The sequence below is a fragment of the Taudactylus pleione genome, unplaced genomic scaffold, assembly GCF_031769625.1.
Source record: "Taudactylus pleione unplaced genomic scaffold, aTauple2 ptg000333l, whole genome shotgun sequence".
In the NCBI taxonomy this organism is placed as follows: domain Eukaryota; kingdom Metazoa; phylum Chordata; class Amphibia; order Anura; family Myobatrachidae; genus Taudactylus; species Taudactylus pleione.
Window position 1 is genome coordinate 1,063,645 of NW_028284734.1, and position 22,040 is coordinate 1,085,684.

The window sequence follows — 22,040 nt, forward strand, 5'->3', positions numbered from 1 at the left end:
CTCCTAAAAGTAATTAGTGGTCTCTCTCCTAAATGTTTATTCAGCGTTTTATCCAATTTTAATGTAGAGAAATTCTTCTGAACGATATTTCTAATTTCCCGGGACCAGGAATTATATTTAGAAATAAATCTAGGTTGTTCATCAATATTTAGTGAAGTCTCCTTCTTCTTCATTGGATTAAGAAGAGAATCCCTTTCCTTATTCTGTGCCTCTGATGACGCAGTCTCTAATAGCTCTCTAGGGTATCCCTGATCCAAAAATGACTTGGTACGTTCGTTAGCTTGAATTAAATAAGAGGAATCTTTGGTACAATTCCTTTTTAACCTATAATACTGACTCTTAGGAATGTTATTGAGCCATGGTTTATGATGGCAACTATTATAATTTAGGCATTTATTGCTATCAACTTCTTTCTTGTACGTTGACGTAAGAGAAAGTGGTTCACCAGCGAATGTGTTTGTTTGTTTAGATATTGTCCTACTGCTGGGTTTTTTTTCAGCCGTTCTTCATTGCCACCATACTTTCCTTCCATACTCCTTTTTGATTAAGCATTTTGTTAAATGTCACAGTTTATCACAATTATGGTCTCTGTCTCTTTATTCATTATTAGTTAGTCCTAGATTTTGAAAGTATATAAAGGTATTGTTGTGGTTATGTCATGTACATGTCTGATGGCGAGTCATAGGCTCTAAAAAAAAAAAAAAAAAAAAGTAGGAGAAAAACAACCATGCTAACAGACTAAGGGGTCAATACAATTAGTATTAATTAATTCAGCTTGCAAAAATTGCACGAATGCTTGCTCTCGAGAAACACGAGATCCAATTATAAATGACCATACGCGCTACTTGTGTGCAAATTTTCTATAGCACGCAACTTGGGAGAATGGCATGAAAAAGCGGGGAAACCATCCTGGCCCCCAAAAGTGTGACAATTTTTTTTTTTTAGCAAAATCATATAGAAAGCTGTTAGTGGGCATAAGGAAAGTATTGGACGTTTTAAAAAGTTGTCAAATGGCTGGTTTGTGCATTTGTTTTTTATTAATAAAAAAAAAATATATAAAAAAACTACTTTTTTTGTTTAATCTCAAACAAATGAAATGAACATTGCAGATTATTTTTTTTATTTTGTGGTAATTTGAGGTCTCTTTAAATTTAGAAAAAAAAACAGAAAAAATATTCTTCATTTTTAAAAGCACTGTACATTTGGGGTGCCTACACTAAAGAAAAAGTTGATTTTGAGTAATTTAAAGGGCTTTTTTAACACCCCAAATTACATACAAATTATAAAGCCAATTAAGCTGAATGAAAACTTTCAAATGCTTAGTCATTAGGAAGGGTGCCCAAGGGGTTCTGCACAGTGTCCTGACAGTTTTACCTTTCAGTAGAGATTTTCCCTACCTTTTCACACGCTCAGGGGGGTGCACTCAAAATAAATGTTTGGAATTAGATTGCAACTACAATTGGCTGTGTGGGTTCCCCGTGACTACTGCTCGCACAAGCCAACTCGCACCTAATTGGATTGCTCCCTAAGTATACACAGCTTGCTCTTCTGTTCAGTCTTGCTGCCTGCTTTAGGTTCCAGCATACAGTAGAAATAAAATCTGGTATAACTTTTGGGTAATTTAAGTTTACCCTCCATATTTTTAATTTATTTCTGAGAAAAAAAATAAAATTTTACACAATTGGTTTTAATGAAACAATGAATTTTATTGCATTAAAAAATAAAGAGAATTACAAAGACAGAGCAATTGACATATAAAAAGGCACAAACAAAAAAAAGTTGTGTAACCCATTCAGTGCCTGAAGAGGAAACAATGTACCATAATGCATTGCTTATCCCCCGTAACACATTAGCACTGGGGCGGCTAAACCTCTGACACTAAAAATAGCTATCATTACCCAGGTACCTCGTTGCCATTCAGTACAGATGGACAGAGAATAGAATACATGGCCCGAACAGGCAGTAGTGCATTAACTCGGGAGTCAGGTTCATGCAAAGTTTCATTACAGCAAATATTCTCTTGCCATTTATAAATTATGAGTAACTAAAGAAAACAATATTACAGTATTCCAAAACATTCTATCTTTGCAACGGACAAAATGTTAGTTTACCTGACATCGGCAATGACTAATAATAATAAAAAAAAAATAATAATAATCAGATTTAGGTACGCTAGATTGAAAATCTTGAATCAGGCCTGCTGTGTAGATATTAACACTATAGACAATAACAATAAGCACTTATTTTACTCAAACACGTTTACAATTTTTTTTCCTTTTTATTTTTTTTTCCCGCTTGAATCTCAATATTAAAAATAGATAACAGGTTTAATTTTTCTTTATATTTTAATTGTGCAATGAATTTAGAAAATCTAGTACAACTGAAAATTTCATTTAAACTTGTGTTTCTGGTGGTAAAATGAAATTATCTATGACGTGCATCACTTAAGAGGAGTCAATTTCATTGGAAACTCCTTTCAGTGAGAAAAGGTTTAAAATATTTCATGCTCAGTTCAGCCTGGAATCATCTGTCACTGAAAGGGTTAAAGGCACCATAATACAATCATCTTAGGAATTTTGGTTACTTACTACATTTTCTTTTAATTGAAATAGATTTTCTTCACAATTGGACTTTAATTAATATATTAACTTAAAAATGTTACAAAAAATAATTCTGATATTGATTTAAATGCAAGCTTTCCCATTAAAACACCTTATTTTTTTCCCTATTTTCCATAAAATTTCCTGTTTAGGAGGAATATGAGAAGATTCACATTGACTTTTGCCTTGTCGAATATTTTCATGACAGCAACCCCATCATACTGCATTTGCAGCAAGTCCTGAAATGTAAAGACAAAAAAAACAAAAAAAGTCAAAAGTACTGCTATATGTACATTAGCTATGAAACTGTCGAAAACAATGGATTATGAAGCAGTCCAGGAAGATAATGGTGATACCACAAAAGGACAAGCAAATCAACCATGGTAATCAGTGTTCTGAATGCAGATTGTCATCATCCAGTCCTAACAACAGTGAATGCATAACTTGCCCAATACTATAAGGGGAACTTATCAGAATTCCATGTCATAGGTTTTGTCATAGGTTATAGGGGCACTAATTATCCCATCTGGTCCAACAGGCACTGTGTGGGTCAAACTACAAAGCCGCCATTTTACTGAACTGCCCTCGACATGTCCTGGAGCACCTGCTGCAACCGCGAAGCAAACCGTTAAGTTTCCTACAGGAATAACGCTATAGCTTGGGGATTTGACAGAGGAGTCAGGCCTCCCAGCTGTGGTCCCCCATAGCAACTGCACAACGTTGCTGTTGGGGCTTCTCAAAGGCCAACCTGATTTTCCATTCTCCAAATCTATTACATTTTGATTATTCAAACTGATGAACTATAATACCACACATGGTAGTAATGGTCAAGGTAGGGATAAAAAACAGAAACCCGGATTAAACATAGGGATTTAGTTAAACAGCAAGGAAGCATCCAGTTGCCTAAACATTAAGGGGGACATATATGAAACCTTGGAGAGAGAAATTGGAGAGAGATAAAGTACCAGTCAATCAGCTCCTAAATGCCATGCTGCAGGCTGTGTTTGAATAATGACAGTGAGGAGCTGAGTGTTTGGTACTAATCTCTCTCTCTACTTAATCTTTCTTCAAGATTTGATACATCTCCCCCTAAACTAAGGGGTCTGTGGGGGAGACATATTAATCTGCACATAGCGTCTGTTAACGTAGTTCTCCGGAGAATCGCACTCTCCTCTCCCTGTTTCAGCTTCTGACCAGCGGTTGCAGTGCAACTGCGCATGCAGGGGCGTCGAGAGGGGGGTAGGGTACTAATTACCAGGGCCTGGGCTGGTTAGAGGGGCCCAGGTAGGACACCGCCCCCCCTCTTTCTCTTAACTGTCAGCAGCCCAGCACATGCTGCTGTGTGCTGGGCTGCAGTGGGTGACTACTCGCTGCTCAGAGCAGCAGAAGCAGTCTCCTCTCCTCTGTCTATGGGGGAAAAGCGATCACACTGAACGCGCCCCCTCCTGGATGCGCGCCGGTCTGAGGGGCTCACAGCGCCCCACTCCTTGCGCGCAAATAAGTATTTTTTTCAAAGGGGACATGGCCACGTCTCCCGTGATTAGGCCATGCCCCGTTCCCCCGAAATGGCTCTCTACAGCCCTGTGAGCATGTGCCGGCCAGAAACCCCCCCAGCGGCAAATTGAAAAAAAAAAACCTTTATTGTTTATTGAATGCACTATCCCTGACAGCCAGGGACATTGCTATGCATGCGGCAACGACAGCTGCAGCTGTGGAAATCGATAGCTGCAGCTGTCGGAATGGTCAGTGCCACTGATCGTTCATACATTTGCCTGCACATTGAAGCCCTACAGCAGGCCTGGCCAACCTGTGGCTCTCCAGCTGTTGTGAAACTACAAGTCCCAGCATACCTTGCCAGAGTTTTAGCATTCCCTAATAGCAAAACTGTGGCAAGGCATGCTGGGACTTGTAGTTTCACAACAGCTGGAGAGCCACAGGTTGGCCAGGCGTGCCCTACAGTATCTTGAAGATACTGTAGGAGCACCGATAAGGACATGCAGGGAAGCGGTAACTGCAACACTTAACATGCGCAGTTACCATTTCCCCCCCCTATCGCCACTTTATACATCTCCCCCTATGTATTAAGACTAGGAAAGAAAAAGTGGAAGGTGATAAAGTACCAACCAATCAGTTCCTGTCACTTTACAGACTGTGTTAGAAAATTTACAGTTAAGGTAGCAACCAATCAGCTCCTATATTCATTTTTCAAACAGTCTGTAAAGCAACAGTTAGGAGCCAATTGGTTTGTACTTTAGCGCTCTCCAATGCTAAGTACATAGACCCTTAAGTGTTCATTCATTAAAGACAAGTACTAAAAAACGATCACAGCTAGCCAGAGGCTATTACACAGCACTTTACAGGGAATGTGTTATTGTTCCAATCAGTCGCTCCCCCAGTGGAATATGTAGTCTAAGTGCTCTACTACACAGACAAACACATAGATCTCCCAAGATAGGGGAGTTTGTAATTGTGATGGCACATGGACACGACTGATGAATTCAACTCATATGACTCAGTTACCTGAAAGTGAAGCTGGACTTTTTCCATCTCAACACCAAGAAACTTTGCTTTAACTTCAAAGTCACCAACTTCGTCACCAGGCGTGATATCAAATAGAACATTTTTAAACCTGGTAAAGCAGGGAGACAGTGAAATTAATGCATGGTACAATTACTATTATTTGCTTAGAGACAAAAAAAAACGCATATCCTCAAAGTAACAAGTAACTGTAAATGTAATCCCAACTGCAAGTGAAATAAGCCAGACCATAGTCTAACTAACCATAGCCTAATAGGACAGCTCCAGGGGCAGGTGCTATGCCGCATAGAGAATAACCGTACTTACTGAAGAGGTATGTGCACTGAAACTTCACCCCAATTTTTGCACAATGACATTATTAATATAACATTAGTAGTGCGAATTATCCGACCCAGAAATAAAATGGTACTTCAACACCACTCTCCCCAGAATCTTATGGATCAGGAACTGGAGTGATCTAACCCCTACACGATGTATGAGGAACTCGCCGCCCCTTGCTCCCTTGACAGATTAGATAAGATTTGACAATTATCAATGTCAACCTATGACAAGAGAGCTGACTGGACACTGACCCACCATCCAGTCACTGCTCTTAATGCAAGAAGGCAATTTCTCCTTCACCAAGAGGAGCATTCCCCTAAGTCTTTATATATGGCATAAAGTGACAAAATACTGTAGCCATCAATTGAGAAATACCTGAAGACAAAGTGTACTCTTATCCAGCAGTTATGACTAGCCTCTTATACTACAAGGTTTCTATGTGCAGAATGGTACAAGATCTACAGCTGTGTCCTTGCTCATCTAGCCTCAATACGCCATGCAGCACGATATGCCTGGCGTGAGTGAGCTGCCAGGTTCCGTGCTATTCTGCTAGAGACGGGCGTCTTAGAGTCATTTGCTATGTGACTCTTGTATATCTGTGTGCAACTGAGACAGTAAACAAAATATGGTGTGGAAAAAAGCTGTGGGCGCTGCATCATAGTACTCCTTATGCAGAGAGAGACTTTTGTAAACAGATATACAAGTGTTGGATGTCAAATTAATCAGCAGAGTCTCCTGGTGCTTCCTAGTTGCTTCGCACTGTGACTTTTTGTGACCAATTTTCTGCAAATAGAGACGCCTGGCGCTAGCAGAGTCTTACGGGACCAGGCAAGCCCGAGATGAGCTGTTTGGCGCGACTGCAGCAAAGATGAGGGAGGGCACATCTGTAATTATCATTTGATCACAATACAACAATTCCATCTATTTCCAGAATGTTTACAAGTAGTGCTCACTGATTGGTCTGCAGCCCCTCAATCTCCAGGATGACACCCTTCTCGTGTAGTCTTGCTGCCGTGTATCTCAGGGGCGACCGCTTAATTTTCTTGCTGCTTTTCTCTTCACCTCTCCCATCCATTTTAATTGAACGCCTTGAATTCCTGTGGACAATACATCGATGATATAGAAGAACAGAAAGAGACTGTTTAGCATATGGAACACAAATGTTGAATAGGCACAAGGCCTTTACACACTAGCAAAAGCATCCTGAGGTAACAGTGAATAATTGTGCATCCATTAAAGATTGTGTGGCGCTTCTGTGGGCATTTACATGCAATTGTGGGAATTCAGAGGTGAGCTTACTCAGCCATCGGATTTCAGACGATCTCTTGCACCAGGTATAGGGCTTGTGCAAATGTGCACTGAAAACAATGGCAGCAACTTTTACAGGCATATAGATAGGGGCGGATAGATGCGTGCAGTCTTGAATAAGGCCGAGATGTACTAAAGGGGAAAATGCTGTAAAACCCCTGTAAATGCAATTTTCTAGGGTATTACTGCACTCCCCATATGTACAAAGCAATGGAGTGCGATGCACCTTCAGGTTACGTTACCCAATAGAAGCCTATGGGCTTCTTATCGGGACACCACACCTTGGGAGGGATCTGATCGGATCCCTCCCTTCACCTCCCGCAGGCGCAGAAGGATGCCAGGGGGAAATCTGTGTGTTAAACCTGGAAGTCTCTCTGTCCTGAGCCATCGCAACGGACAGCTCTTATGGGGAGAGCTGTCCTCTGCAATATTCTAAGTACATACCATTGTAATCAACTGCGCTATGTACCCAAAGACAGGCGGGATCTATCACATTGCTGATGTGATGCTTAGTACATCCTACCCTAAAGGTGAGGAGAGCATGCAATGCGGCTCCATCTGCAGGCAACTTGTGTGTGACTCTGAGTCAGCTCCTGTATTTGTGTGTAAACCCAAACTGAATGTCAAATGTATTTACCAAAGTTATAAAGCGCGAGGAGGGGGGGGGGGCAGACGAGGGATGGTTGCGGCATCCGGCGGTGGCACATGTGCAGACACATTCTCCCTGTATTTTTTCCAAAAAATACCATGAGAAGTGTGCGGTGGGGATTCGCAGGGACCGAGCTTTATCGCAAGCTCTGTCCCTATATACTGATGTTAGTGCATCCAAGTGATATTTCCTAAATTTGCAATGACAATTTAGTCGAAAATATCACACTACAACCGCATTTTAAATGTGGAAACAAGAAAAACAATTAGAGTGGCGCTCGCCAAAAGGAGAGAGTCAGACTCCTAAACAAGGGAAATATCATAATATCATAAGAAAAGAAAAAGCGCATGGTGAGTGTACAGCGGGTAAAATAAGTATTGAACACATCAACATTTTTCTCAGTAAATATATTTGTAATGGGGCTATTGTAATGAAATTTTCACCAAATGTCAGCAACAACAACCCATGTAAAAGAAATCAAACCATAGATGCAGGGGCGTAACTAGAACTTTTTGGGCCCCATAGCAACATTTTTAAGGGGCCCCCCTAACTTAGGTCTTACACAATGACCACAGTAGTTCTCCTAAAACATTAAATGCCCAATGTAATGGTGCCCCTTATGCAATGCCCACTGTAATGGTGCCCCTTACGCAGTGCCCCAGTAGTAATAATACCCCCTGTAGTAATGCCCCTGTAATGCCCCCAGTAGTGAGCCCCCAGTAGTAAGCCCACTGTAGTGAGCCCCCTGTAATAAGCCCCCAGTAGTGAGCCCCCTGTATTAAGTTCCCAGTAGTGAGCCCCCTGTAATAAGTCCCCAGTAGTGAGCCCCCTGTAGCTGCCCCCAGTAGTGAGCCCCCTGTAGCAGCCCCCAGTAGTGAGCCCCCTGTAGCAGCCCCCAGTAGTGAGCCCCCTGTAGCAGTCCCCAGTAGTGAGCCCCCTGTAGCTGCCCCCAGTAGTGAGTCCCCTGTAGCTGCCCCCAGTAGTGAGCCCCCTGTAGCTGCCCCCAGTAGTGAGCCCCCTGTAGCTGCCCCCAGTAGTGAGCCCCCTGTAGCTGCCCCCAGTAGTGGGCCCCCTGTAGCTGCCCCCAGTAGTGGGCCCCCTGTAGCTGCCCCCAGTAGTGGGCCCCCTGTAGCTGCCCCCAGTAGTGGGCCCCCTGTAGCTGCCCCCAGTAGTGGGCCCCGGCCAGTAGTGAGATCCCAGTAGCTGTCCTGCGTGCGCACACACACCTACACACCCACACTAAAAAAAAAAAAAAAAAAAAAACACTTACAGTACCTTAAACCAGAGCCTGCAGCCGTCCGTCCACGGCGCCAGCTCCTCGGCACTATGGGACCCGGAAGACGGAGAGAGCTCGTCCTCCGGCTGCCGCCGGGGGTTTGAATAGGAGCTGGGCGCCCGCTGGTAACACAATCTCAGCGGGCACCCGGCAAATGGAAGGTCCAGGGGGTGCGATCGCTGGGCTGGCGGGCCCTTTAAGCTGACGGGCCCCATAGCAACCGCACCCCCTGCACCCTCCATAGTTACGCCACTGCATAGATGTCCATAAATTAAGTTATGTGTAATAATGTGAAATGACACAGGGAAAAAGTATTGAACACACTTACTAAAACGTATTTAATACTTCTTATAAAAGCCTTTGTTGGTTCAAGATGCCTCCTGTATGGAGAAACTAGTCGCATGCATTGATCAGGTGTGATTTTAGCCCATTCTTCCACATCAACAGTCTTCTAATCTTGAAGGTTCTGTGGGCCTCTTCTATGAACTCTGATCTTTAGTTCTTTCCAAAGATGTTCAATTGGATTCAAGTGAGGTGATTGGCTGGGCCATTCTAGCAGCTTTATTTTCATTCTCTGACACCAATTCAGAGTGTCCATGACTGTGTGTTTGGGATCATTGTCTTGCTGAAATGACCACCCTCGTTTCATCTTCAGCATCCTGGCAGATGGCAGCAGATTTTTATCAAGAATGTCTCGGTACATTTTTCCATTCATCCTTCCTTCACACACATGATGTATGCCAGTACCGTATGCTGAATAACAGCCCCACGCCATGACGTTCCCACCTCCAAACTTCACTGTTGGTATGGTGTTATTGGGGTGATGTGCAGTGCCATTTCTCCTCCAAACATGGTGTGCATTCTGGCATCCAAAGAGTTAAATTATGGTCTCATCTGACAAGACTATATTCTCCCAATATTTCACAGGCTTGTCCAAATGTTGTGCAACAAACTTTAAATGAATTTCCACATGATTTTTTTTTCAGTAATGGAGTCTTGCTTGGTGAGTGCACATACAGGCCATGGCGGTTGAGTGCATTACTTATTGTTTTATTTGAAACTATTGTACCTGCTAAATCCAGGCCTTTCTGAAGTTCTCCACAAGTGGTCCTTGGCTCTTGGACAACTCTTCTGATAATTCTTTTCACTCCTCTGGGCCATATTCAATTAGAAGCGAAAAGCCAAGATCTGCGAAAAAGTATCGCCAATTGCGACTTTTCGCCAGGCAGAAACTTATCTCCGTATTCAATTGCAAACAATTTTCGCGTACACGAAAACGTAATGCAATGTAATAGGCGAAAAAGATTTGCCTCTGAATAGGTGGAGAAAAAAGTGCAAAATAGCTATTTTGGGGTGCAAAGGTAGAGAAACCACTCAGCACCCTTGGGACAGCCCCGTCAAAGGAGAACTGCGTAAAAAAAAAACCTATAAAAAAATTGAGGAACCACCCAAAAAAGCTATTTGAAAATGGCGGTGAAAAAGTGCAAAGTGGGGGTACAAACTTAAAAACTAGCAAAATAGACTTTTGGGGGGTCTGCAAGTAGGGGTGAGGTGTTTTTTTTTTGATTGCAGGTGCTTGCTTCAGGTGCGTTTTTTACAGGTTTTTTTTAAAGTTTACTTTAGCGACTTTAAACCATGCTTGCACCCATTTTTAAGTACCCCAAATTTGACAGGACTACTTATTTTCACCCAAAAAAATACTGCTTAATGCTATTCTTCACCACTTGTGCAAAGACGCTAATTAGAAGAAATTGACACACCTTAAGTACCCCAAATAGCTTTACTAGGGCTATTCGGGGACATGTACATTGATCCCCAATGTTACTGCATCTTTTAGGAGGTGACAGGCTGATTTCCAAAATTCTGTCAGCCTGTTTTGTATTTGACGGGTTGCGTTTTCGCCCCTTTTGGAATTGAATAGGGCAAATCACGGGTACGCGTGTTTCCGCAGCTAAGATATGCGATGTAGGCCAAAAGTACGGCAGGCGAAACTTTATCGCGTATGCGAAACTAATTGAATACGGGCCTCTGTCAGAATTCTTACGAGGAGCACCTGGTCGTGGCCGATTTATGGTGAAACATGTTCTTTCCACTACCAGATTGGTCCCCAACAGTGCTCAGTGGAAGATTCAGAAGTATAGAAATCCTCCTGTAACCAATGCAATCAGTATGTTTTGCAACAATAAGGTTGCAAAGGGTTTGAGAGAGCGCTTTGCTTTTACCCATCATGAGAGGTTTCTTCTGTGACACCTTGGTAATGAGTTGGGACTGAACCATCTTATATTAATTTGCACTAGCAAGGGGCAGGATTGCTTCTAATTACTGATAGATTTCAACTGGTGTCTTGGCTTTTAATGGTGTGTGTTGGGGTGTGTGTGTGTTTGTGTGGTTAGTTAAAAAAAATGTTTTATTATAGTCTAAAACATCAATACGACATGTTCATAATGTCGACATTAAATATGTTGACACCAGAATGTCGACATATGGGTTTTTTTGGGGCTAATTTTTAGGGTTAGGCTGAGGGTGTTGACAAGGTAAATATCAACCTTTCGGAATGTTGACATATCGGTCGTAGACCTAAAGTGAATGTTGACCTTCTGAATGTTGACTTTTCATAGACCACCCTCTAGCTCATTATGGCCCCTATTTACTACAATCTGCATTTAAAATTCCAATGAATTCTTATATGCGGCTAGGTTAGTAAAAAACACATTTAAAATAGTCTAAAACATATCAATATACCATCTCAAAATATTGTTACTAAAACAAATACATATATATGGCCATATAATAAGTGAACCTGTCCATAGGTTAAACAGTGTGCACACTGACCCAATGTATTCATAGGAAATCCCGGAATCCTGTTTTAAATCACTCACACCAGTGATAGATTTGATAGTGTGGATATAATGGTACGTTCCGGCACACTGTTTAACCCATGGACAGGCTCACTTATTATATGGCCATATATATGTATTTGTTTTAGTAACAATATTTTGAGATGGTATATTGATATGTTTTAGACTATATTAAATGTGTTTTTTACTAACCTAGCCGCATATGAGAATTCATATGAATTTTAAATGCGGTTTGTAGTAAATAGGGGCCATAATGAGCTAGAGGGTGGTGTATGAAAAGTCAACATTCAGAAGGTCGACATTCACTTTAGGTCTACAACCAATATGTCAACATTCAGAAAGGTTGACATTTACCATGTCAACACCCTCAGCCTAACCCTAAAAATTAGCCCCCAAAAACCCCATATGTCGACATTCTGGTGTCAACATATTAAATGTTGACATTATGAACATGTCAACCTTTTTGCATGACGATATAGTGGCCATTGACCTAAAGCCCACGTCGACATTCAAAATGTAGACCGCCTGGCCGGATCCCTGAGCTAAAGTATGTTTGCTACACACAGACAGCTAGAACATACTTCCTGGTCAAGTTGTCCAGACAGGTCTTGATATAGGTGTTATAATAGGTAATCTGGTCCTCAAAGAACGCGGTCTTGGAGTTCAGGGCATTGAGTGTTTGCTGTAATTTTACAAGTTCAGCCTTTCTCCGCTGCCGATGGCGCCTTTGGTTTCGGATATCCTGTGAAGAAATGGAATAAGCAGCCATGTGTTATATTAGGCTGTAACCGTAGACTACATGTTCTACAAAAGTAGTGTGCAATTTGTAACATTAGCCAGTTGTATACAGATACACATAGTGAGTACATTTTTATTGATCTGAATATTAATGTACACAAATGGAACAGATTAGTTTTGTCAATATGTCAACGTGAGAATGTCGACACATTTGTTAGTTAAAGCATTTTAACCATGTTGGCACTATAACTGTGAACATATTAGTAAAGCACCATGTTGAAAGTTATAATGCCGACAGTTAAAATGCTTTAACAATAAAACTGTGTCACTATTAAGCCATTGTCATACTCCTGTCAACATATAGACTGTAGATATACTGACTAATACTAGCCCAAATTATACTTATATGTTAGGTATGAAGGATTGCTAGGGGCAGAGGCGTATAATTTGGAGTTTGTGAATCCTTCCATTAATAAACTCAATGTCAGTTGGCTCTAACACAATAATGATATACAGCAGCATCTATAAGCTCCAGTTTATATTCACACAGATTTATTAGTGCTAACAGAGGTCCTCCCTGGTGGTGGGTTGTCCTAGAGATGTCACAGGTCCTCACTGCAAACCCTTTCACTTAGAATGCGGTGGTGCCACGGCCAACGGGCCAGGAAGTGAATGCAGCTATTCCTGGCACTCTCTTTGGATCACCAGACAGTCTTAGAATACTGGGATAAAGGGTAGATTCCATGGTTATCCAATACATTTGTATGTGTGACGGCATGAGTCTGCATTACCTTTGCTTATATAAGGCATGTGTTTGGAAAGTGATAAAGAACAAAGGGCCTGATTCAGCAAGGATCGCAATTGTAAAGCTGCACGCAGGCTATAGATACAGTATATGACATATGCACGCAGGCAGCTTTGCATTTGCGATCCTTGCTATTATGCAATTGCAGAAGGTGGTGTATGACACCCCCTGCTGCATTTGCGATCCCAGCACTGCGACAGAGGTTCACAGGTTGGGATCACCATCACGACCATCAATGGTCGCAATGGTGGACGGCACCTTGGCCTCCGGCCAGCTGAGTAAGCCTCAGCTTACTCAGACTGGCCGGCTTGCAAGCCAAGGACACTTTGTTGATCAACGCAGATCCTGGGCTGGCCACTCCTAGAAAACGGGGCGTGCACTGCTGAATGAGGCCCACAGTGCATTGTGGTTAGAAGAGGAACATAGGAAGTGAGGTCTATAAATATGTACAATATAAATATCAGTGATAGAGAGGATAACATGCAGTCTGCAGAGATGTACAGTATAGGTATAAAATAACATTTTAGAACCTTCGCAATCTCATTGATAATTTCTTGGTACTTTGTCCCCTCTGTCACTAGACCAGCTTGTTCTAAAGTCCGGAGATTTCGAAGTATTTTCCTCTTCTTTTGCTCCAAGGGCAGCTGACCATCTTCCAGCACAGACTGACTCCTCTTCATTCTATCTGGAGTTTTGGCGTCAAGAGCCGCTCGTTTCTCGATGACCTTTAGGTGTTCATTTTCCTGAAAGCAGAGTATGTAAATATTGTGCCCATTACACAATCACCATAAAGTGACACGTAGCGGGAAACCAGGGGATCTGTAAATGGTTTGATATAAAAATCCACCTTAGCAAAATGAATGGATGTCTAAGTGTTCACATCCTACACAATGTTCCCAGGAATTATCCATTTACACCAGTAATGTGACCCAGATGTTACTGTATGTGCATTCAGCCTTACAGGAGACAAATATAAACAGTCTACATTTCTGAAGGAACATTTACTATAACACTCACTATTCAGTAAGCCAACTAGGTCATCACATTAGGTAATGCTCCATTGACACACAGTGTATCTATTACTCACTGTATTGCATCATTGAGCAGTGACGTGTAGAAAACTCCTACATACCATGATACATTTTATTACCTGTGGCGTAGAGGCAGCAGTTTCCAAAATTTCCAATAGTCTCTCTCCAGGCTGTGTGCGGATCACATCCACAATCAGCTTTTTAGTCCTACAAGAAAAAGAACGGGATACAGTTTAGCAGTAGCCACAAGTAATGCTGTTTCTCTACAAACCCTGGGATTTTATACTAAAATTGGTCTCTTTTTGCTTAGTAAAACAATGACACTCACATATATTAATCAATGAGGGTCTGATGTACAGTTGGTGGCAAAACATAAATTATGCAAAAGAAAGCTGCACAAAATGTACGTATTTCCGTACATACGCAGAAGTGTGCGCCTCTGGGGATACATAACCCCTGCACTGGCAGCATGTGTGCCTATTTTACTTTAAGTCATTCGTATAATCATGTTCTTCCACATGTCCTATAGCAGGTGCAAAAGATTCACCTTCCTTCAGCCGTATCCACGCTCACTCGCTTGTGTACATGGGATGCGTTGTTCTGTGCCTATAAGAGAACGCCACATTTTACCCCCATCTGTAAGGTTTGAAAAATTCAAACTGGGTGCAGCTCTGCACAGCAGGGTATGTGTGGCGTTTGATGTGTGAGCACGTACAGCGTGAGTGGAACGCTACGAGAACTGGCGTACGACTCACTCAGCATCAGTCCCTTAGTTGATGGTTTAAAAAAAAGCGCAGTACACCACTTAAACTATTATAACCCATGTAATGCTCTCCCTGTGATGTGCTGGCTCTGCAAAGGGATCTGAATTTCGTTAATGTGGCAACAACAGGGGGGCGGCCAGTCAAATGCAGAAGTGTCGCGACCGTATCGGGGGAGTCGCAGCCAGCGACTGCGTCCTTGTATGTAGTGGCACGGGCCTCGATGTCTTAGTTCCAACCGACATTCTAAGCAAATAGGATTAGAGGATCAATGGTGCGTAGTTGTACGCAAACGGCGGATCAGAGACGCAGCCGATGGGAGTCTCTGTACAAATCCTGGGGGTTGCAACATTAGCATATCTTCTCAATTCTGCTGCGAACAAAGATGCAGCAGCGACGGGATTTGTGACCACCTCTGGATCAAGCTCAGAGTCTCAAGATTTATCCCTGGAACTGTCCCGATTTTTCAGTATTCAATATAGTTTCTCTTAAAACAGATACAGGAAGAGAATATGTATACAGAAAAAAAATAGTCTTGTATACACAATAACAACAAAGAAACACCATGCCAATGCATTAGTGAGATAATGGGGGATATAAGACTGTACAGCATGCTATGTGCTTACATCTACCTGCCCAGCAGACCCTGGACGTCCTATTAAAAACCTGGCAACTATGAGTGTGTGAAATGTTAAAAGTTATGTACAAAACTGCTGTGGTTATGGCAGTAATTCAAATAAACTGTTTAGTAAAAACTTTCCCATCATGATTGTTTAGTTTTTATACAAAAAAAAGTAATATACACATCAAATCAGACACATGGGAAAGAATGTGCTCCAGCTCCAGTGGCCAAGAACAAAATATATACCAATTAATCCTATCACTGTTACAGAGATGCACTCTTAAAGGTTATCTTCAAAGACAATTAGTTCCAAATTGCCTGGCTAGATGTAATGCATTGAAGTGTATGTAGATTTTGCCCAAACGTCAACCCTCAAGAGGTGCATGGCATGTGGACTGGGGGCAGTGGTAGAAAAGAGGAATATACAGATTTTCCCCCATTCATACTGAACAGAGCCCCTTGCTTATGTAATTTTGTGCTTGCTGCTATTATTTGGCAACGTGACGTCCAAATAGAAGCTGACAGTACGACTCTGCCAGTATGTGACGGGGCACTGGGGCAGTGGTGATTTCAGCTGGCTGAATGAGAAGCAGGTGGTGGAGGCAGAAGTGAGGTATATACATTGCTGTCCATATGCCCGGGCATTAGTACATTGTGGCTGATTACAGATAACATATTATAGGACACATCTCATCACTGCTGGCAGTCCATTGGGTACATCTACTGCTAACTTATTATTGGGTACTTCTATTACTGCTGCTATTAACCATAGCTAATACAGGTTGAGTCTCCCATAGCCAAAATACTTGGGACCAAGGGTATTTTGGATATCGGAATATTCCGTATTTTGGAATATTTGCATATCATATTGAAATGTCTTAGGAATAGGGCCCAAATCTAAACCCAGAATGCATTTATGATTCATATACACCTTATACACACAGCCTGAAGGTAATATTATACAATATTTTCAATAATTTTGTGGCTCAAACAAAGTTTGTGTACATTAATGAAATTAATTTATGTGTCATATACACCTTATACACATAGCCTATAGGTCATTGTATACTTTATTTTTAATAATTGTGTGCCTTAAACAAAGTTTGTGTACATTAAACCATCAAAAATCTAAGTTTTCACTATCTCAGTCATGCTAAAAATATTCCGTATTTTGGAATATTTGGATATGGGAGACTCAACCTGTAGTACTGTATGGATAAAATACTGGACATAATATATTAACTGACAATATTAAGCACAAGTATTGCTAGTCTCTTATCAATCTGACATTACTGTTACTGCTGGCATATTACGTGTGGATTATCAATGGACATTACTCTTATTGCTGTTCTATTATTGACTTGTTACAATTGTAGACAAATCAATACAGTTATTGCTGGCACATCACTGGACACATGTATTACTGTCAGAATATTACTAGAGATGAGCGGTTCGGATTCTGTGGAATCCGAACCGCTCCGAATATAGGGGATCAGAGTACACCCGAACCCTGTTCGGGTGTTCCTCGCCTGACTCGGATCCCCGTTCGGGGCCGAACGGCGGCCTCCTGATGTCGGATTCTCGTGAGAGAATCCGACGTCAGGGCTCCTCTAGTATAGGGCAGACCGCTGTGATAGCGGTCTGCTCTACACAGAAACAAACACACAGCCACCAGCGGCAGCTGTGTGTTTGTTATAGCAGCCAATGAGAGTCACACAGACTCTCATTGGCTGCTGCACGGAGGGAGCTGGTTGGAGCTCACTCATGAGCTCCGTCTTCCGGCTCCCTCCGCGCGTAATAGAGCAGAGCGGACGGAGGCAGGAGCCACTATGTGTGGTGTAATGTGAATAAGATTGTGCACTGTGACTCCTTGGGCCGTAGCCCACTTTGTAAACAATTGCTGTGATTCTGCTGGCCGTACCCCACTGGGTGGGTGCACTACTTTTCATTTCTGCCACTGCTGTGTGGCAATGTGTCATTGATGTGCTTTAAACTGTGGTGTCTGTGCCGCTGCTTTGTCGCTTGGCATCCAGTCAGCTCACTGCAACCTTTGGCCAATAATGGTGAAAACTAATTTAAGCTGTGCGGTGGTCTAAATTGACTGTAAGTGACTGGAAATTAAGGTTATTTAGGTTAATAATACTCAAGGAAGAAAAAAAAAGCCCAATTTATGTGATTTTATGGTTTTTTTTTCGTCAATTTTAAAAAAAAATTCCAAATCACCGCAGTTTGCCAAATCCAAACGACGAATTAGAACCAAATCCAAATTCGGGAAAAATGGTCCGGCGCACATCCCTAAATATTACTAGACACTGCTAATGCTATTAACATATTACTGTCCATGTAATTAGACATTAGTACTATTGGCAGCTGATAGGCTTGTCAAAACTGGATTATTGGCTGAGACAAGATCAGTTTAAAATTGAATCGCAGCGACACCATCTTGTGACTGGCCGCAAGACGCCATTTTGCGAGATGGCCGCCTAAGCGCCATTTTAGATAAACTCACACTTTAGTACATGTGGCGATAATACTATTAGCAAGTTACGACGATTCACCAGAAGCCTATTTCATGACTTTACGTATTGTAAAGGATATATTTCAGAAATGACTTTACAGTATGCAAAAATTGATTGCATTAGCTGAATAAAGCAAGTGACTACGTGACAACTAGCTTGTGTAGATAAGCTTCCTGGACAGTGTTTGCCCTCACAACAGGTGGCCTGGCTCGAATACACACCTACATTAGCAAGCTTCCTGCAATGACATGATTTCAAAGACTAGAGTGTCATGTTATGTCTGTCTCTTGTAGCTGGGTTATTTGCATTTCACACAAGAGACTGGAAGAATAAAAGAGTTTTTCTTTTGAAGTCTGGGACAGGTGGGGGGGACTGCTCACAGAGTGGGCATGTGGAACTATCTGGCCCAGCATGTCACACTGCTAAAATGTTCACTCAGTGAGAGTTAACTGCACCCTTCCTCATACACACAAATACGTCTTTATATCAAACCCCGAATACTCACACATTACATATTCACACATAAGGTTTAATAAGCTTTAAAGTATATGATTTAAGTTGGTTCAGTTAGTTTAAATGCTGTGAAATAAAGATATTTGATAACTAAGGTTCTATACATGTTAAGACAGCAGTGTTTGGGTTCGTACTGATGCATACTTATTTTACAGAATTCCAGTACTATCGGTGTGGAGATCGCATCATGCATTCTCAACTTATGGATCGCAGAGCCTACAAGCAGCAAAATGTATATTTTAGGAACAACTGTTAGGATGCAGCATGGGGAGGCGGGAGGGAAAAGACCCTCAGTTGTTAGAGGCTGGGCGAGTCTATTTGAACCAGCCTGTTAAATGCACTGTAACATATGCTTCTCCCCTGGGAACCAATGGCATAAGCAAGAAACTTCTCTATTGTCCTGTCTATTCTGGGGGGGTATAAACATGTGTGCTCAAGCACTGAGTCTTTAGTCTTCTTACTGAATGACAACGGGGTCTCTTGCTGATGCCTATCACCGGGTCCGGAAGCGCGGCGTATGTATACTGTACTTGGGGGTCTGTATAATTCCTTTGCGTCTAATTGTGTCTGGATCAATAGCGTGTAACTGACTGTACTTTTTACTTGAACAATACTTTGTGCGTTGGAACCACATGTTCTAAGTCTGGAGTCTCTATTTACTGTATGACTGCATACGCAAATTAAGCGTCATCCTTAGAGGTTTATAGGTAAGATTTTAGAAGGTACAGGCAGGGGTATACAGATGTTCATTTTAATATCAACAGTCCTGATTCTGAGTTGGGAGTAAAGCAAAAATGAGCAAATAACTGTGCACCTGGACAAACCATTGTGCAATGCAAGGGGGGCAACAGTGTTCTCTCCAGAAAAAAATTCCAGCCAGGTGGCATCAAGAAGTAGCCGGGTGGGGTCTTCACAATAATAAAACCCTGACCTTATATTGATTTAAACTTGAAATAACATTTTATATATTAATTATACTCTTCTTTTATTAGAGGCCCAGTCGTCTGATTATGAAAAAGCTGCAAAGTCTGTAGGATCTGGTCCTTTTTATACAGCTCCCAGATACTGTCCCCACTTGCAGGCTTCCAAAGTGCCGGGTGGCAGGCTGTTTCTTGCCGGGTGGTGCACCCGCAAAAAACAGCCTAGGGAGAACACTGGGCAATTACATTTACTTTTTTGCATGTGTGGTAAATACTGGCTGCTTTTGCATGTAGCCCACAAATGCTGGACAGCTTTATTATTACACTACAATTCAGATTTGAGTTTTGACACCCATCTCCCAAATCTAATGCTGGGTACACACTTAGACAACGGATTGGTCCGAAGACCGATCTACCGGCCTAGTTGCCCTTTAGGAGCCACTCCAGTGCAGATAGCAAAAATAACTTCTCAGGTCAATAGCTACAGGACTCCAATGCCTCCATGACACGTCCATTCAACTCCTGACATGCCAATCCAAGCTCAGAAGCCCCATTACTATACCCCCCCAACCAACGGGAGCTGTACGAAGCTCCGCCCCATGCTGCCCGAAGCTCCGCCCCTGCTAAGCTCCACCACCTGGTCCATTTGTGTCCCCTGTGCATGTCATAAAAACTCCGGTCTATTGATGCCCCGCTCATTCACCACCCAGAGATTTGTATGTCCCACAGTGGTGACCTGGTGAAGTGTAAAGCTGCCTCTCATTGGGTGCCCTCATCCTGGCTCCACTGTGCAGAGGTACCTGGTGGCAGCAGTAATGAGGTACTCTACTATTAGAGGGGAGCAGAACATCAGGACAGGTAAGAGATGGGGGAGGTATTAACTGCCTGTCACAAGTGGTTCTCTATTGGGCCACATTTTCAGAGTGCATTGGAGTGTGCTCCTATAATAGGCCAATCTAGGAAAAAGTTATAGCTCTGCTCATTTATTCAGGGCTTATAACTGACCATAACAGAGATAATATAGAGAGGGCTCTGTGCGTCAGAGGTAACACTGCTCCTTTGTATGCCCCTGCATGACAATGAAACAGACCAAAATAAACAAAACAATACTTTAATGCTTCTGTGTGTGTACCTGTGTTCATGTGTGCAAAATATATGTGTGCGTGCGTGTGTGTGCGTGTGTGTGTGTGTGTGTAGCTACCTCCGCGCTGAATGAAAGATCATTGAGTCCTGAAACACTTAAAACTACTGTTGATCTCCTGTGTTTGAGTACTAGGAGTCTGATTCCGAGATGAACGCAATGGTGATTGCGGGCGCAGATTGAGCGATTGCTTGCCATTGCGCATGCATTTAAGCAGCACTTAACGTGAACAGAGACCGCACTGTGATTACGGACACACATAGGAATCCATCGCACAGTGAGTGACAGGCAGTCAGCATTTGTGGGAGGTAATGAGGGGTGGTCAGAAAAAAACGCAGGTGTGTTTAAATGCTGTTCCATGGGCATGCATAAATTAGCCCGTGATCTCCTACGCAACATGAGAACTCTCAGCTGTCGAGTCTGCAGCTGGTCAAACCTGACGCAAGGGCAAGATGGCTGCTCGATGTGTGTCGATATTACTCATTTATGCAGTTAAGCGACGTCGTACGCATATGAGAATGCAGCGCTGTGCGTCCTTATGCCCGGGTGATCTTTGGAACCATTAGCATATTCTCGCAGCTGTGTTGCGTACAAAATCACAGCTGCGATCGCATTAGTGTCAATCTCTGAATCAGGCCCTAGATGTCCAGAGTGCCAGCCATCTATTCATGATATATATTATAGTTGTTATAGATCTGCCAGCAGCTAGCTGTCTGATTTATCCAATTCAGGGTCCATAGTGTGTGGCAGTGATACCCTGTGTACTTTGTGGTGGTCATTGGTGTTCTCTGTATTATATGGCACTCATTGCAATGTTCTCTGTAGTGTAGTGGTGGTCAATTAGATGCTTGGTGTACTATATGGCAGGCACTGCAATATTCTTTGTATTATATGGCGGTCACTGTGATGCTCTCTGTATTATATGGCGGTCTCTGCATTATCTGGTGGTTACTGTGATGTTCTCTGTATTAAATGGCAGTCATTGTGATGTTCTCTGTATAGAAAGGTGGTTACTCCAGTGCTTGGCGAGGTAGTGTAGTACAGGCAGCAATACTTAGCCATTGAGTTTTGAGACAGCTGAATCTGCATGCTCCATTGTAAAGTGTAGATACCGAAAAAACACAGGCACTGAGTCGAGTCTTGTCTTTGCCCCGGGTAACAGAAAAAGCCTAGCTTTGTATACATATAAATATTCCCAACCCTCCTCACATAATAAAAATAATGTATGTATGTATGTATGTGTGACAATATATATAATATTTACGGAATCGGTATGATATCCCGGCTGCCGCATGGCCAGGAGTTTGAATCCCGGCAGCGGCAGCCTGACAAAACAGCAGAGCCCGGTAGTGGAAGGCCGACAGCGCTGGAAATCCCGATCGTGGTAAGGTAAATATGAACTAATCTAACCTAACCCCCCTAACCCTACTTAGGGGTGCC

General features: G+C 42.4%; 1 protein-coding gene across 2 annotated transcripts in view; it reads right to left on the reverse strand.

Annotated features, from left to right (window-relative positions):
- Positions 1-1,713: 1,713 nt before the first annotated feature.
- The window catches only part of IQGAP2 (IQ motif containing GTPase activating protein 2), a 319,379-nt gene continuing 299,052 nt past the window's right edge, over positions 1,714-22,040 (reverse strand). For both annotated transcript variants that reach the window (XM_088443725.1, XM_088443724.1), the window contains 6 exons: positions 14,244-14,331; positions 13,624-13,836; positions 12,132-12,292; positions 6,413-6,556; positions 5,121-5,229; positions 1,714-2,839 (listed from right to left, as the gene is read on the reverse strand). In XM_088443725.1, the coding sequence (XP_088299851.1) occupies positions 2,726-2,839; positions 5,121-5,229; positions 6,413-6,556; positions 12,132-12,292; positions 13,624-13,836; positions 14,244-14,331 (829 nt within the window). In that variant the 3' untranslated portion in view covers positions 1,714-2,725. The remainder of the gene's footprint in view (positions 2,840-5,120; positions 5,230-6,412; positions 6,557-12,131; positions 12,293-13,623; positions 13,837-14,243; positions 14,332-22,040) is intronic.